Source organism: Microtus pennsylvanicus, chromosome 22 (genome assembly GCF_037038515.1).
Source record: "Microtus pennsylvanicus isolate mMicPen1 chromosome 22, mMicPen1.hap1, whole genome shotgun sequence".
Taxonomy (NCBI): Eukaryota; Metazoa; Chordata; class Mammalia; order Rodentia; family Cricetidae; genus Microtus; species Microtus pennsylvanicus.
Window position 1 is genome coordinate 9844592 of NC_134600.1, and position 16700 is coordinate 9861291.

At 43.5% G+C, this 16700-nt stretch overlaps 1 protein-coding gene across 1 annotated transcript; it reads left to right on the plus strand.

Moving 5' to 3' along the window:
* Window positions 1-8701: 8701 nt before the first annotated feature.
* On the plus strand, window positions 8702-13685 carry Mstn (myostatin). Its single transcript, XM_075956341.1, has 3 exons — window positions 8702-9197; window positions 10896-11269; window positions 13179-13685. The coding sequence occupies exons 1-3, from the start codon at window positions 8822-8824 to the stop codon at window positions 13557-13559; spliced, it is 1131 nt and encodes a 376-aa protein (XP_075812456.1). The 5' UTR covers window positions 8702-8821; the 3' UTR covers window positions 13560-13685.
* Window positions 13686-16700: the final 3015 nt, after the last annotated feature.

Consider the following 16700-nt stretch of genomic DNA (forward strand, 5'->3'; position numbering starts at 1 on the left):
AATTTTTTATTTGTAGTTTCTCAGTTTTTCATTGATTTATGTTGACATGGCTAACGTCCCTCTTATTACTGAGACAGTTCCTTCCTCCGTCTGGCCTTGTCCTGTTCGTTTCTAATTCAGTTCCGTCTGTGGCTAATGCCAGGATCCCAGGCTTTTTCCATTACAATTTACCTGACATGACTTTCCCACTTTTCTTTCTCCTTTTCTGGTCGTCTTCTTTAACATTATCCCCTTCCGTACATCATGCCAATCGCTCTACAAAAATTCTCCTTATAAGATCTTCAATATTGTAAAGAGTTATAATATGAATGAATATTAGCAATGGGGTGCTAATGGCTACTGGTACTATTATTTATTATTGCATATTGAAACTGTGATAGTTAATGTTTATGAGGTTCCTACTCTATACCAGACATGGCATTATCACCTTTTAGCCCTGGCAGCCTTGCCATGACTTCCATTTTGCAGATATGCAACTAAAGGTTGATCACTTTGTACTAAGATCTTTTGAGGCTGCCTGGACAAACGTCTTGATTTAGTCACGGGTTTCAAGTTGGGGAGTTTTATAATCTAGTTTTCAGTCTCTCTGTCTTCCCAAATCTTATCAACCACAGCTAAGAAACTCCACCCCACAAGTTCTGACTTGTCGAAATGTTCTTTTAGAGCAGGTATCTGGCCTATTCTGAGATTAGGGCAATATTTTATATAAATACATTCATGGATTACCCACACCAAACGGTGAGAGCTAATAAGTATTCGATGATATTAAATTCTACAAAGTCTTTGCCATGCCATACTTTATCAAATATTTGAATGTCGCCTGTTTCTCATACTGGTTTCTGAATTTAAATGAAAAATAGACTTATGCATACGTAAAACCTTTGAAGGATAAATTTTTATAGTACCATAAATTCAAGTTCATGTATCACGTACAAATGTCAAGATTTACTTTAAGTTTAGAGGTAGCTACTGTGGTGACTTAGAGTTTTTTTTAATAAATGTGCCTTTAGACAGAACACCTGCGCAGTTCTCAGGGTTCCCAGCAGAGGGCAGAGCGTCCATGTGAAACCAATTATATTATAGTAAAGATTTTTAACCTTAATTCGGGATTCTATTTATTTTAAAACAAGGTAGAAAAATCGAAAAGAACTCCTTCATGTTAAAATTGCTTGAAAGGACAGGCTCTCTAATTTTAAATGTAAAGAATGTAGTAAATATAATTTGGAAAATTGAAAAATGCGTTAACGGTGATGCTATAACGCGAGGCTGACCGGTTCCCCCACCCCCTCAATAGCTGAACAGATGGGCTTCCAAAGCACTTTGGGTCAGTACATACTATAGCCCTTTTCCTGGTTGCCACAGCCAGCCACTGGGTCTTCAATGGTCAAGTCAGAGCCGTGACCTGGGTCTAGGAACACATAGCGTCCTGTGAGTAACCTGGGAGACAAGCATCGACCTCACTAATTCTAGAATATTTAAAAATCTTAACCCAAAGAAGTACTTGACATGAGTTTGAGAGCGAGGGTGTAAGAGAGGGCACACAGGAGTGGAGGGAGGGAGGAAAATAACCTAATTATGTTTTAATTTCTAAAATAAAAAATATTTTGTTTCAACATTTTATTTTATTACACTTAAAAAACATTTCTTTGCAGAAACAACGTATTCTGTTGTTAGGCCAATAGGACCCAACCTTTCTAAGGACAACACTTGGAAGCATTATGAAGCGCTAACCCTTAAGAAGGGTCAGGGCCAAGATAGGGAAACTGAAGCTTGTCTTTGCCAATTTCACCTTTAACCTCCGTTCAGCAGCCAGGCGCTTGCTCTAAGGCAAAGCAGGGCATCACAGAGGAAACTGGGCTTCAACTATGATGAACACCAACTCAGCACACTGAGTTTTCATCCGGAGACTTTTGGAGCTTAGCTTCCTTCAGCTCCGGGTAGAAAATTTACAGCTCCTGGCAGAAATGTACGCTTTTCTTAATTCAGGGAAGGGAGGGGCAGGACAGTCATGCGGAGACTAAGGGCAACGGTGGACCCATGAAAGCGTGGGGGCAAACAAAGCCCGGTGGTGGGCCTATGAGGCAATCTCAATACTCTTCCGTGCTATCTCACCCCTGTACCATCAATAAAATCAAGTATTAAGTCCAGTAAAAAGAGCTAAATCAATGTGTCGTAGGCTTTAGTCATACTCAAGTCCCAGCCTTTGGGCAAAGGACTTTTGTGGTTTTTGACGGAATTAAAACATTCTTTAGAAGCTGGTTGTGATGTCACGTGTCTGTGATCCAAGCAATGGGGAAATGAAGGTAGAAGGTGGTCCAGTCTAGTCCAGGTTACCTAGTGAGTTCTAGTCCAATTTGACCTGAAAATGAGACCCTGTCTTTAAATGAGGACTATTCCTTGAACCATCCTTTTGCTTGAGGAAGGCAGATGTTCCTTTTAAGGTGGGATGTGGAGGGAACTATGAACACAGTGTAAAAGTCACCCTCTCTGGCATCAGATAACACCGGATGCCATCTTGAGAACCCTCAAAACCTCAAGTGTGAGCACTGACTTTATAGACACTGTGGAAACTAGACGCTGGAGTGTCAGAGGTTAGGTGCAGCTAACCCAGAATATACTTAAAGATCTGAATTTGAGGGCCGGGCGGTGGTGGCGCACGCCTTTAATCCCAGCACTCGGGAGACAGAGGCAGGCGGATCTCTGTGAGTTCGAGGCCAGCCTGGTCTATAAGAGCTAGTTCCAGGACAGGAACCAAAAGCTACAGAGAAAGATCTGAATTTGAGGAAATCACTTGTGCAATTGACTGGAGGTCAGGCGGGAAAAGGAGAGGGGAGCGGAGAATAAGTTTTGGAAAACAGGTTGGCAGCTGACTGCTCTCGGCTCACAAAGCCATCTCTCCTGGGTGAAGCCCTGAATCTGAATCAGAGGTTAGGGAGAAAGGGCTCACTGAAAAACTCGGTACTTTACGGTGAAAGAGGACGGCTTCCTCAGGAAATCACTTCATACTTTGACATAAACGTGTAGGTTAGGGGAGGCGCCATCTTTACGTAGCCACAGCTAGCGGGGCGATGGGAGCAGGGATGAATTAATGTAGCCAAGGGATGAACTCCAGTTAAAGAAAACTGTAAGCACGGCGGCCATGGCTTGGAAAGTCTGGGAGCCTCCGCTGTTGAAGGAGCCACTTGATTGTATTCCAGCTGTTCGCCTAATGAGGGCAAAGCCCCTCCCCTCAGTGAGCGCCAAGTCTACTTGGGAAGCAAGAACAAGCAAGGGAAGAAACACACGTGAGACCTGTAATAGAAGAGGCAGTTGGAGCCGGGCAGTCGTGGTCGTGCCTTTAATCCCAGCACGGGGGGGGGGGGGGGGGGTGTGGGTGGGAGTAGAGGCAGGCGGATCTCTGTGAGTTCGAGGCCAGCCTGGTCTACAAGTGCTAGTTCCAGGACAGACTCCAAAGCTACACAGAGACCCTGTCTTGGAACACCAAAAAGAGGCAGTTGGGACGATGCCAGTGATGAAAGGGATAAATTTGTTCTCCATCATGAAGCGCTGCACAGTATGGTTCTTTCCTTACCAGTGTATATTGGTTGTACAAACATACAATTTCACACACACACACACACATACACACTCACCCTCTCTGGCCTTCATTCAAATCCCTTATCCTCCTGAATAACTCTGAAGTCCCCCTTTCCATAGTATAAACACTCTCACAAGAAGCGTGACCCACACAGGAAATCCCTTTCTGCCAGAGTCCACTAAATTCATAGTTGGCAGTAAATACAATTACGTACTATTAAATAGATATGACGTCTAAAAAGAGCTATAGTTGATAATAAAAAGAAAGCCAACCCTATTGGGAGGAGGGGTAGTTGGCAGGAAGCATTCAATTGCAGTAGCATAAACTGACTAAAAAAAAATGCTAGGGTGGTTATGAAATAATTTCCAGAGAGCCTGTGAAGTGAAAGACCATATTCACAGCAATTCTGAAACCACTTCCTTTTTCTCTGATGTCATTTCTTCTGTGTACAACGGAGTTCTCCAGAGGATCTGCGTCTCAACATAATGCTGTTCATTTGGTGGGAAAGGAACTTCAGAAGCGTGGCAGAAGAGGAGGAAATAAGTCAGGAAAGAGTTATAAAGGGTTAAATATGATCAAAGTTCATGGATATAGGAAATTGTCATGAAATCCACCCAATACAACTGAGGTTGTCTAACCAATACACAACAGTAAGAACAAAACTCTGGGGGCTACCAGATGGAGCAGGGGTTATGGCTCTGGCAAAAGACCTAGGTTCAGTTCCCAGCACCCACCTCAGGCAGCTCACAACTCCAGTTCCAGGGGACCTGGCTCTATCTCAGTGTGTCCTTGCATGCCTGTGATACATACGCATAAACTTCCTCCTTCTCCTCCCTCTCCTTCTCTTCTCTCTCGTTCCTCCCCCCCTCTTCTCCATGTCTCCTCACACATATACATATGCACAAACACATATACATAAAAGTAATTATAAATGACTCTCAGAAAAAAATCTGTCATCAAATTCAGTGTATGTCTGCTTATTCCTCTACACTAAGATTTTCCAGTTTTGAATTGCATTAAATATTGACCAATAGGACCTGTACCTACAAAAGATCTGTGGGAACTTTAGTCATTTTCGGATTGTGAAGACACTGAGGATGAGAAGTTGAAGGATCACTAACTTAGGGACAGATCTCAGTTGAAATGGCGTGCACACCTACTCAGATTTTATATGAAGAAACTGGATCACAGGGTTCATGAAAAGTGATTGTACTTGGTCCAGTGTTTTATCTTTATAATCAAACATCAGCACGAAGCGCAGAGAGGGTTTTCAAATAGTTCCTAAAATGATAGATTCATGCATCCATAGATATAGCCACAAATGAAGGCTCTGATAACTGACTTCTTTGAGGCTATCTGAAGCACCAGTTGCAAACCCAGAGCCTTGTTAGGGTCTCCTGTCTTCTATTCCTGTACTTTGAAGGGCTGAGTTCGACAGTGCTTGGGGCTAACTTTTGTAACCTATGAGAAGCATGGACACCAGATATCCTTCATGCAGAGTCCCCCTTTGTCACAATGTGGCAAGTTAGAGAGCTTTGCAACGTTCTCTGAAGGAGATGGTGAGCCACCAGATAAACTGTAACTTCCTGTGCGTTTTCCCAAAATAGTCGACTATTTTGGTAACTATTCTCATCCGAATTCCTACCTGTCTCTTCCTTTATTTTTAGAAAGTTCTTGCAGGTCAGTAAGTAGTTCCCAGAATCTAGATAGAGTAAAATCATGAGCTTTTATATATTTTTTTTTGGTAACTATTTTATACTCTTCTCCAGTGTGTTGTGAAATAGTGTGTGGGTTTTGGAGTAGAGGTTAGAGGTCAGAGAACCATGCTTGCTCCCTTGCTGATGTGCTCAGAAAACAAGGGGCCCACAAGAGCCCACCAAGACAAAGACTAACAGAAGACCTGGGAAACACGCCTTGCCTCCTACCTTTCTGACCCGAGAGCGTGACCAACAGCTTCCAAAGGCGGTGACTAAGCCAGGGCCAGCAAGCTGGAAGACCAAGTTCTCCGGGGCAAGTTGAAGAAATTCCCCTCTCTTTACTAATCCCAATGTTACACTGCCCTGTCTCCTTTATGAGAGCAGCCTCCTCTCTGGGGCCACAGGAAGGAGACACCCCCCTCACCCTCACCCCGGCCCTCATGTCACGGGCCTTGGGAAGTTGCTGATCGTCATCACAAGACAAGGAGCCGACATTCTTGAAACTGACTGAATACTTCGTAACCCGTGCACTAGAGAGTGCGGGAAGAGGCATTCAGGAAGTCCGATCAATGGCCAACCCTGAATTCACGAATGCTTGCAGCCATTCCCAGAGAACACGCAGGGTGCGGTGAACCCCAGAGTCCTGACTATTCATGATCTAATTGCCTTGCGTGTGTGCACCTGTAGACGGGCATCACACTCAAAAGACTGTATCTATTCATCCATCACCAATGAAGTCCCGCTCAGAAGCGGCAAACTCGGGCCTGGGATTTCTCTAACTTGTCTGTTTTCTCAAAAGAAACGTGTTCTTTACACGAGACACATCACAGCATTAAAAAAAAAAGGTTGTAAATTATAGATGGAAAAGTCCTAAGTTGAGTGGAGTTCTGTGTACTCAGAATGCGGTTCAGCCTGGACAATTCCATCTATCGGAACGTTCTCCTCTTCCAAACTGCCCGGCTCTAACTCTTCAGCAGTGACCACTCCCGCCTGACCCCTGGCAACCTCCATCCTTCTCTCCCCCCAGCCTCCGGTGCTCAAGGATGCGGGCTCAGGGTTTCGGCACCCCGTTCAATGCTGTGTTCAACAAGCAGCAGACAGCAAGGACAGCTAAAAGCCCAAGAAAGTAGGCGACGTGGTTGTCAAGGGGCTTAACAAGCTGGATACTTGGTAGAGCGGAAGGAAGGACTCAGGGCCCGCCCCGCGCAGCCTCTGCTGGGAATCTGTACCGCTGGCGGAACCCTCTCTCGTTGCTCTTAGCATTTTTGCTGTTCAGTGGATGGCGGAGAATAATGTGGAACGCGCCAGGAGCCTCGAGTTTTAGAAATAAAGTCAGTGAGTAGGCAAATTGCAAAAAAAAAAAAAAAAAAAAAAAAAAATGGAACCCACAAATCATGAGAATCGACTATGTGGTAAATGACAACCTTTGTTTGCTTTATTCTAGCTAGTAAGAAAAAAAAAAAGCTGAATCGTGTACTTGGGCTTGCTTCCTGGGCCTAACGAGATAGCAGGTAAGACTGCAATCCCTGGCCTTGACGTGGGGCCGTTGAGGAGAGTTTGCAGCAACCGCCAGAGAACAAGGAGCAAGAGTTCCAGGTATTAGTTCCTGCAGGAAGGGCTTACACTTAGCAACGTATTGCTAGATTATATGCCTCGAATCCCTACGAGGAAACGAAGCGTACGAGAAATTAAGTACTGGCCACCCCACCTTTGTCACCGAGTTATAAACTGCAAAATTGAGATTCCAACTTGTGTGTCTGACTCCACAGCCCGAGCTCGCAAGCGCACTGCAGTTTGAAGCAGGTTTATAAGCGGGACTGATTTACTCGGGGTCTACAGCTGCTTTTGTTGTGATCATTACAACGCCACGAGGGATTCTACATTGGAAACGACTTCTCCAGGCGACCTCAACTTTATAGGCCTGCCCTAATATTGTCTTGCACAAAGAGGACCTGAACACCCCAGGGCGTCTGGTTTTCCTTAATCTTTAATGATGGGCAAATCCAGTGCATTATGGAAGGTCACTTTTTTTTTCTCTCAAGAGATGAGACGCCTCTTAAGCGCGTGAGGGAAACGCATTAACTTTTCAAGCTACGGGGTCGCATGTTAGTGCACCGAGGCAGTAAATGGGTGCGCAAGAATGGAGGTGACCTAAAAATAAATATTTGATACGAGCCACTGTATTCGCTCAGGGTGGGGGGAGTAATGGGTTAAAGCGCAAAAGACTGCTCCCGGCTTTCCCGCAAGGAGGAGGGAAGCTGTGGCCTGGAAATGTTCTCTGTTCCTGCTGTTTGGTTCGTTCAGCTCTTTCATAGCTCACCCCGTTAGATCTTGTGGCTCCTAAAGCCAAGGGTGAGAGTTTGATCCCTATAGAGGCCACTTAAATGCGGAGAACAAAAAGCACTATTCTCTGCCCCAGATCCCTGCCAGGTGTCTGCCCTCTGGTCAAAATGAGCCGCGGGCAAAAGGGGTGCTAACCTATGACTGTGGGGGGTGGGTGCAACAAAGGGCACCCTCTCCCTGCCACTTTCTCTTTGTGTGCGCGCAGGACCTGACATAATTCATAGAGAACAGGCTGCGGGCTGCTGCTTTCAGCCCTAGAGGTCTGAGTCAAAAAGTGTAATCACACTCTGGGCCACTGACAAAAATCCATTCTTTGCTTACGCGAAGCAGCGCAGCCTCTCAGCTAACATTATCCCCGCTGGTAATAAGCAACAAAGAAACACTTAGGATTTGGCCCGTGTCTTTTTGATAGACAAGAGCAATAGCTGAAATCAAGCACAGCTTTCATGGTAGCAAAAGACGTTAAGCTATCAAAATAAGTTCGTGTGCCCTATAGCGGAGTGAGGCTGATTTTAATACGTACTAACAGATAAGCCATGAAAACAAACTTCTCAAATTACCCATGCAACTTTTCTACCAGGTTCACAAACCTTAGCTTTTCTTCAATTCGGTCAACTCTTCCTAATTTTTCCTTCTCTAATTGCTCAGCCCTTGATACAATTTTCTCTCAAATATTTGCTTTACTAACAAACAGCATGCCAACTCTCCAAAAGACTGACATTTTGCATTTTAAACCTGAAGTGTAAACTCAGATTTACTAATTCAAGTGACAGCAAGAGTTTCACAAAGATGAATAAGCTTTCACTACCGTTTATATTCTTACACAAACTTTAATTCATCAAATGTCACATATATCTTTCACGATATGGGGATTTATTTCATTTATGAAGCAGTCAAATGAATCAGCTTCCCCTCGACTGTAACAAAATACTGCTCGGTGACTTGTGACAGACAGGGTTTTAACCTCTGACAGCGAGATTCATTGTGGAGCAGGAGCCAATCATAGATCCTGACGACACTTGTCTCATCTAAGCCGGAATATAAAAAGCCACTTGGAATACAGTATCCAGGACTCACTGGCGTGGCAGGTTGTCTCTCACACCGGACAGGCACTAAGATCTTGCTTGGCATTACTCAAAAGCAGAAGGAAGAAATCAGAGCAAGGGGAGGGAGGAAAAAAAAAAAAGACCGCGCTGCTTTTAAAATGGTGCAAAAACTGCAGATGTATGTATATATTTGCCTCTTCATGTTGATTGCTGCTGGCCCAGTGGATCTCAATGAGGGCAGCGAGCGGGAGGAGAGTGTGGAGCGAGAGGGGCTGTGCAATGCGTGCGTCTGGAGACAAAACACGAGGGACTCCAGAATAGAAGCCATCAAAATCCAGATCCTCAGTAAACTCCGCCTGGAAACGGCTCCTAACATCAGCAAAGATGCTATTAGGCAACTTCTGCCCCGCGCTCCTCCGCTCCGGGAGCTGATCGATCAGTACGACGTGCAGAGGGATGACAGCAGCGACGGGGCTTTGGAAGACGACGATTACCACGCTACCACGGAGACCATCATTATCATGCCTACTGCGTGTAAGTAGCTCTGTGTGAGAGAGAGAGTAGACCAACGGCTCCGCTGACGGCTGCCCTAGTGTTTATGAGAAGCAGATCTATTTTCAGGCTTTTAGCTTGTATGTAAGTAGGAGAGAAAAGAGATTTTTCTCCCCCACCCCTTTCAAGATTTCCTGAGAAACATATTGACAAGGAAATCTGCCTTGCTTGTTTCCTTCCGGTGCCAAATCTCTCAAAGTTAATGCGCCGGCCCCGCTTTAATAGTGTGTGATTTTATGTGGAAAATGTGGAGTGTGTTTATGTGCTCGGCGCCTAACACTCATGAGGCAAGGACTGCGAGCTACTGTAAGCAATGTTAAAACTCACATGGAATTTACAATTGCATCTGTTTGGCTAAAACATACCTTAGTTTTCTTCCCCCGATAACACCACAGAAAGAAATTTGCTGGGTGTTTCTTTGAATCCTGTTCCACACGTCTGGGACTTGAAACTACAACTTAGAATATTTAATGGTGAGAGCTTTTCCAACGAAGAGTTAAGGAAGGCAAGCATCCAAGCATTAGCGAGAGAAACGATGAAGCAGACGGGGCGAAATCATACTCAGGACCGACTATCAGAAACCGCTCAGGAAATGAGCGTTGTAATCGGGAGGTTATGCTATAAAAGCCTGCCTGTGCTGCGTCCCACACAGCCCTGGGCTGAGAGTGTCCGGGCTGTGTACTTCCACAGAGCAGTGGCTATAGCCTTCTAAAACGTTTTATTCTTTAGGAGCGGGAGGACTATTACCTATAAGAACGGCACTGCTTCTGGGAGCTAGCCCATTTCAGGCAGTCCCCCTTCTCCCTTCTCTCAAAATGAAGACAGGTGGCTTGAGGGAGCTGGAGGACACGCCAGAGTGCCGTGCCATGTGTCTGAGATCTGGCTTTAACACCGCGCTTTAAGCACTTCCAAGCAGACACGACCTGCTCTCAAACCAGCCTTTCACTAAGTACTCAGGTTATGCTATAACAAACAATCTTCATTTATGACTCCTGGGTCCAACCGTTCAGGAGAAGGCCTCCCTTGTTTGCATGCCCAGAAGAGAAGGGATTGCTAAGGCTGAACTTTCGCTTGCAGTGAAAGTCTGGCTCCAGGGCCACTGCCTTCTGGCTTTGCAGATCGTGTGAGCAGGACTTCTGAGTTTTCGTGCTAATTGCTGGCTTCGTGTCGTTCCTTTGAAAGGCTATTCCAGAGCCCGCGTGTCGCAGATGTATGATATTGTCTGTCATTTCTCAGGCTCAGTTAAATTGCTCCCTGTGTCTCGTTCCCCAGGTAATTGAGGCCTGGGGGAAGGGTTCCTTCCCCCAGAGTGACTGGTACAGCTGTTCAGTGAGCATAACCGCTCAGATTCCCAAAGAATTCTAAGTGGATGTTCCTCCACGCTGTCTCTTGTTCTCTGAATCATCATCTACTTACCGTTCATTCTTCCACAAAATATCCCTCAGCCCCTAGTTCTATAGAAGGGAATATATTCGTGATAATATAAGCTATCTAAGAAAAATCTGAAGAGCTTGAGCAATTATTTCTTAGGAGTCATGAATGAAGTTCCACCTCGTGCTTTATTTTGGAAGGCCACATCTGTACACGTTATCCCAACATCTATTGTTAAGGAGTGATTTTTTTTTTATTTATGTTTTCATGGGACCTAATGTCAACCATTCTTTTCTTGTTCATTTGTAGCTGATTTTCTAATGCAAGTGGATGGAAAACCCAAATGTTGCTTTTTTAAATTTAGCTCTAAAATCCAGTACAACAAAGTAGTGAAAGCCCAGCTGTGGATCCATCTGAGACCCGTGAAGACCCCCACGACAGTGTTTGTGCAGATCCTGAGACTCATCAAACCCATGAAAGACGGTACGAGGTACACTGGAATCCGATCTCTGAAACTCGACATGAGCCCAGGCGCCGGTATTTGGCAGAGTATTGATGTGAAGACAGTGTTGCAAAACTGGCTCAAACAGCCTGAATCCAACTTAGGCATTGAACTCAAAGCTTTGGATGAGAATGGGCAAGATCTGGCTGTAACCTTCCCAGGACCAGGGGAAGACGGGCTGGTGAGTGGTAACTGAAAGCAATGCTCTTAACGACACGCTGTACTTGTAGTCCTTATATGAACGATAATAGTGGAAAGATAACTGTGATTTTTCTCGGCTCATAAGGCAGCCAAAATAATCTTACACCAACTAGGTCTGTGCCCAAGAGAGTAGGTGCCAGTCACATGTCCTGTGAAGCTCTCCCATGAAGACTGAAAAACAGTTGCATCATGGTTCATAATTCCACGCATTCCTTATTGGGAATGGGATGTAATGCCCTTTTCATTGTGGGATACATACCATATGCATAAACTTATGACATCACAACATAACTCTGCAGAATCTAGAATTAGTCAACAAATTAAAACTTTTTCCCTTTTCCATTTTTTTTTTGCTTCTCAATCCATTGAAAAATGCTGGCTTTTTATATAAAGTAAAAAATATTAAAATTCTAATTACAATACCTTTATAAGTATAGACATACTTGATTAAATATATTCCGCTCATCATCCCCTAATAAATATGTTCAGTGCCTACGGAATGTTGAAGCCATGGTCTGTGTGTGGATCCTGTGTGGAAGGCTGCCAGTAACACTGGTTTCCAACCCGGGCAGCCTCTGCCTCCTAGTTTATTTCCAAACTACTTTAGCATCCTTGTACAGTAATTTACACAGGGACTGCCAATTAACTAAGTAGCAAGTTGGTGATATGAGAATATTTCATACATTATGAAAATGAATAAAAGCATTTCAATACCCACTTTTTTTTTTTTTTATTTTCGAGACAGGGTTTCTCCGTAGCTTTTTGGTTCCTGTCCTGGAACTAGCTTCTGTAAACCAGGCTGGCCTCGAACTCACAGAGATCCGCCTGCCTTTGCCTCCCAAGTGCTGGGATTAAAGGCGTGAGCCACCACCACCTGGCTCAATACCCACTTAAACCCAAGTCATTTTTAGGTCTTACTGGGGCTTTTATTTACTTCTGCGTTCAAAACCTCGATGTGAACGTATTTTGATTTTCATCCATTGTCAGAATTTACATCAGAATGCTATACTTCGAAGCAATAGACATCTTTTTAATCCTTTGATTGAGCTTGGGGATGTGTGGTCCAGAAACCAGGTCTGTTGGGAGCGAAGCACATTGTTTGAAGTACTGCAGTTTCCTAGAGGACCTATTTTTTTTGTATGTGCTTCTGAAACGCTCCATTCCCCAAATGACACCCTCTTTGACAGCACGCAGGCCTAGTTCCGCGATACAAGAGGAAATTGCTATCAGCTGTTTAAGAATGTTCTCTTTCAAAGATAGTATTTTAATTATCAAGGTTGCTAATGGGTTAGGCCTTAATTATTTAAAAGGTGGCTAACATGCTATTCCTTAGAGTTCTCCCTCTCAAGGGAAATGGTCTCAAATGCAGTAGAAAATCGAGGCTGTCACAGAGTAAGCAAAGTCTTCTCCCCTTCCTCCTCTGCCGCCTTCTGCTGTGGTCCTGGGATTGAACCCAGGACCTTGCACATGAGAGGTGAACCCTCTTTCCACCAAGCCACATTCATACCCAGAGGTAGCTATTTTGTTCTGACTTTAATAGACCCATTTCTTTGAGCAAAAAAACCTAGGAAGAGAGACCAGATGGGTACGTGTCCCTCCAAGAGTCCTCAGACACGAGCAGCTGATAGTAATCCACAGTGCCGGGGGCGGCGTTCATCCCTCCCGCCTTTCTCTTGCCTTATGCACACATTTCAAAGCCTCTCTTACGCTATTATCTGCTCTTGTATCTGATAATAATATGAAAAGAAGCAAAGGTTTAACAGGCGTGAACTGACCACAGGGAAGTGTTTGTTGGCTGTTGTTCTATGACGCTCCTTCTAACGAGGGCTTCTAAGGCAGGAAGGATACCCGGCTCTGTTAACACGATTGCTCTTTTCCTTTTCACACAGAATCCCTTCTTAGAGGTCAAAGTAACGGACACGCCCAAAAGGTCCCGACGAGACTTCGGTCTTGATTGCGACGAACACTCCACCGAGTCCCGCTGCTGCCGCTACCCGCTCACGGTGGATTTTGAAGCCTTCGGATGGGACTGGATCATTGCGCCCAAGAGATATAAAGCCAATTACTGCTCCGGAGAGTGTGAATTTGTGTTTTTACAAAAATATCCCCATACTCACCTTGTGCACCAAGCAAACCCCCGGGGCTCAGCGGGCCCTTGCTGCACACCCACAAAAATGTCTCCTATTAATATGCTATATTTTAATGGCAAAGAACAAATCATATACGGGAAAATTCCAGCCATGGTCGTAGATCGCTGCGGGTGCTCGTGAGCTTCGCGGTATGTCCAGGGCTTCCTAAGCCATGGAAGGTCTTCCCCCTCAATTTTGAAACTGTGAAGTTATGTACCACAGGCTCTAGGCCTTGAGTATGCGATAGTAACTTAAGCACAAGCTACAGCGGAGGAACTAGAAGAGAGAATGTTTGCAATGGTAGCCATTTAACCATCCCAATAAACCGTATAATAGGACATTTTATGATTTCCAGAGGTTCTGAGCTAGGAGGAGATCAAATTGCATTTTTGTTCACATATATAGATCTCACAACTACAATCTAGGCAGGCAAGAACACAGCGCTTCTTGTGGTCTGCCGAATTAAAGGGGTATGCTTTAAAGGTAAAGTCTTATTTCTCAACAGTTTCAATTAATATTCACGGGAAAATCGTTATGTAGCCTTTGGGAAGCGCAGGGTTGTTATTCATGTACACTGTTTATTTGTATCGTACCCTTGGTATGCTAAGATTCCACAGAACTGGAATGGCGGCCTCTCCATACGCCCCCATTCCTATTCTAATTGGACATGGTATTACTAACCCATGACAGTGGCGCTAAAGCCATGGGCGGAATGGCTCCTACAGGTTCCTCAAACAGAGCACACTCTGCAAGATACGGCTCTCTCATATCAAGCGCATTGCCACGCAGCTCTGAGTGGGGATGCATTTTCTTTAAAGAAGATTTTTTTTTTCTTTTTTTAGAGGTCAACTTTCAATTCTCTAGCACAGTGGGAGAAACTTTGTCTTAAAAGGGCAGCCTTAGTGTTCATTTCTAGCAAGCATTCAAACTCCCGGTCTGCCTTCGTCACATCGAAGTTTTGCGGTAAAATCATGGAAATGACCGATTCTATCAATATTGTATAAAAGACTCTGAAACAATTGCATTTATATAATATGTATACAACATTGTTTTGTAAATAAGCGTCTCCTTTTTTTATTTACTTTGGTATATTTTTACACTAATGAAATTTCAAATTATTAAGGGACAAAGACATGTCACATATCACAGAAAAGTGATGGCTTCTATTTCAAAGAGAATCAGCAGATTCAATAGTGGTCTCAAAAGTCCGTATGCTAAGGTTAGATGGTTATATTACAATCATTTTATATTTTTTTACAATATCAACATTCACTTATGGATTCATGGTGGCTATTTCACCTATGAATGTGAAATTTCAGTGGATTCCTGTCATTGTATGCAAATCTCAATGCTCCACTCTTTTAAATATGATACACATTATTTAATATACCAAAATGATTCACTCCAATATCTAAAGAAAAACAAAAATGGTGTCTCAATAAGAACAGCTACTCTTATTTTATAGTTTGACAATGAAGATATTTCTGCATTTATTTACTTCAATTTTGTAAATTGGAATTTCGTTGATCAAATGTACTTAAAGCTAAATGAAATTATTCATAAAATGTGTAGAGACTATAAAGTGTATTAAAGTGTTTTCACGTCTTTGAAAGGCATCACGGTTTTGTGTTGTAATGATTAATTGTGGGTTTTTGAATTTTTTACTTTATTATTGAGGTTTAATGACTTAATACAAAAGTTTGATTTAGGAACTTAAGACATATTTCATTTTATACATACAAAAGCAGAATAGTATCTTCTGTTTTATTTCTCTCTATCTTGACCTAAAATCTATTTATTTTGTAAATTCAATCTCAAATGCATTGTAGTTGGCAGTGGTATATAGTCCTAGAGTTACAAGTTCTCCTGAAATGGTGGGTACCTGGGAAACCACAGTTCTTCCCTAACAAGTAATGCTGCTGGCACATTTTCCTGAGCACTGGAGGCACTGATTTTCAAATTTAATAGCAAAGTGATTTCAAATTCCCTAGAGATTGCTATGTACCTCAGTCCAGGAGAACAACTGAAGCAACCCCTTTCCTCTGAGTTATCAGTTTAGGGATTTGCCCATAGTGCACTGACTTAGTTTAATGGTGAGGTACCTAAAATTCTATTATGCTATCATTTCTGAGTGAATCCATCATAATGAACACAAATATAACTTTAATATTTTCTACTTGCATATTATTGCATAAGAAATAGAAATCTAACCCCCAACACATTATATTTTCACGACCACTCGTCCTAACAGCAATTATTAAAATAACCAAAGGCGTGCTTTTCAAACATAAGACATGATTGCTGCCAATCTGATAACTAGGAAATCAAGCTTGAAGTGATAACAGACGACCTGGGGTTTGCCTGGAATGGGATATAATGCTGAAGAGCCATTTTCATGGCTATTGAGTTCTAGGACACACACTGCAAAATACAAAAGAAAGTGCCACCAATCTTGTTCATCCTTGAGCGGGGTGTCACGCGGCCAAAATGGTACTGAATTTAGTTTCCTTGTGTCTAGGAGTCTTGCAGAGTCTCTGGAGCAAGGGCCTTCTAGTGGATGGCTTGTATCACATTTATCTTAAACCTCTCATTAAATAGAACATTGAAATATGATTTTGCTGTGCGTTACATATCAAAATACATCAATGAGCATCCCATCCTCTGGGAAGTGCAGGGTGTATCTGATTGGAGTACTTCTACCTCCGGGGCTGCCCGGTTTATTCGACAGACATAAAATGCATGTGTAGCCATGACAGGCAAAGGTTTAACAGTTCACACCAGCCTTTCCGCTACACCAAGTGTTCTTGCTGCAAAAATGCACAACTTGCAACGGAGCAGGCACACACTTCTTGCCTTTCTGCTCCCAGCTGTGCATTGCTGCAATAAGGACAGCTTTAGCAGTATAATCTCGTTTGTAATGGGGCGAGTTCTTAATTGAGCACACATCATGTCTGTATTTTCCTTAAGGACTGATCTCAGGACATTTCTAAGTATGCAGGACAGGCATAATGGCACTTGTTAGAAATAATGCAAACCAAGTAGACTCAAATTTGTATGCTAAAGGCCGGGCAGTGGTGGCGCACGCCTTTAATCCCAGCACTTGGGAGGCAGAGGCAGGCAGATCTCTGTGGGTTCGAGACCAGCCTGGTGGTATAAGAGCTAGTTCCAGGACAGGCTGCAAAACCACAGAGAAACCATGTCTCGAAAAAACCAAAAAAAAAAAAAAATATGCTAAAGAGATTTGTTGGAAGTTCTACTATGAAAAGCAATACCTGATTTGAT

What these genes read in the sequence shown, in the direction of transcription:
- Mstn (XM_075956341.1), top strand. Translation starts at nt 8,822, where the DNA reads ATGGTGCAAAAACTGCAGATGTATGTATATATTTGCCTCTTCATGTTG. An exon ending in CATTATCATGCCTACTGCGT is followed by an intron (nt 9,198 to 10,895) that starts GTAAGTAGCTCT and finishes GTTCATTTGTAG; the next exon opens with CTGATTTTCTAATGCAAGTG. An exon ending in GACCAGGGGAAGACGGGCTG is followed by an intron (nt 11,270 to 13,178) that starts GTGAGTGGTAAC and finishes CTTTTCACACAG; the next exon opens with AATCCCTTCTTAGAGGTCAA.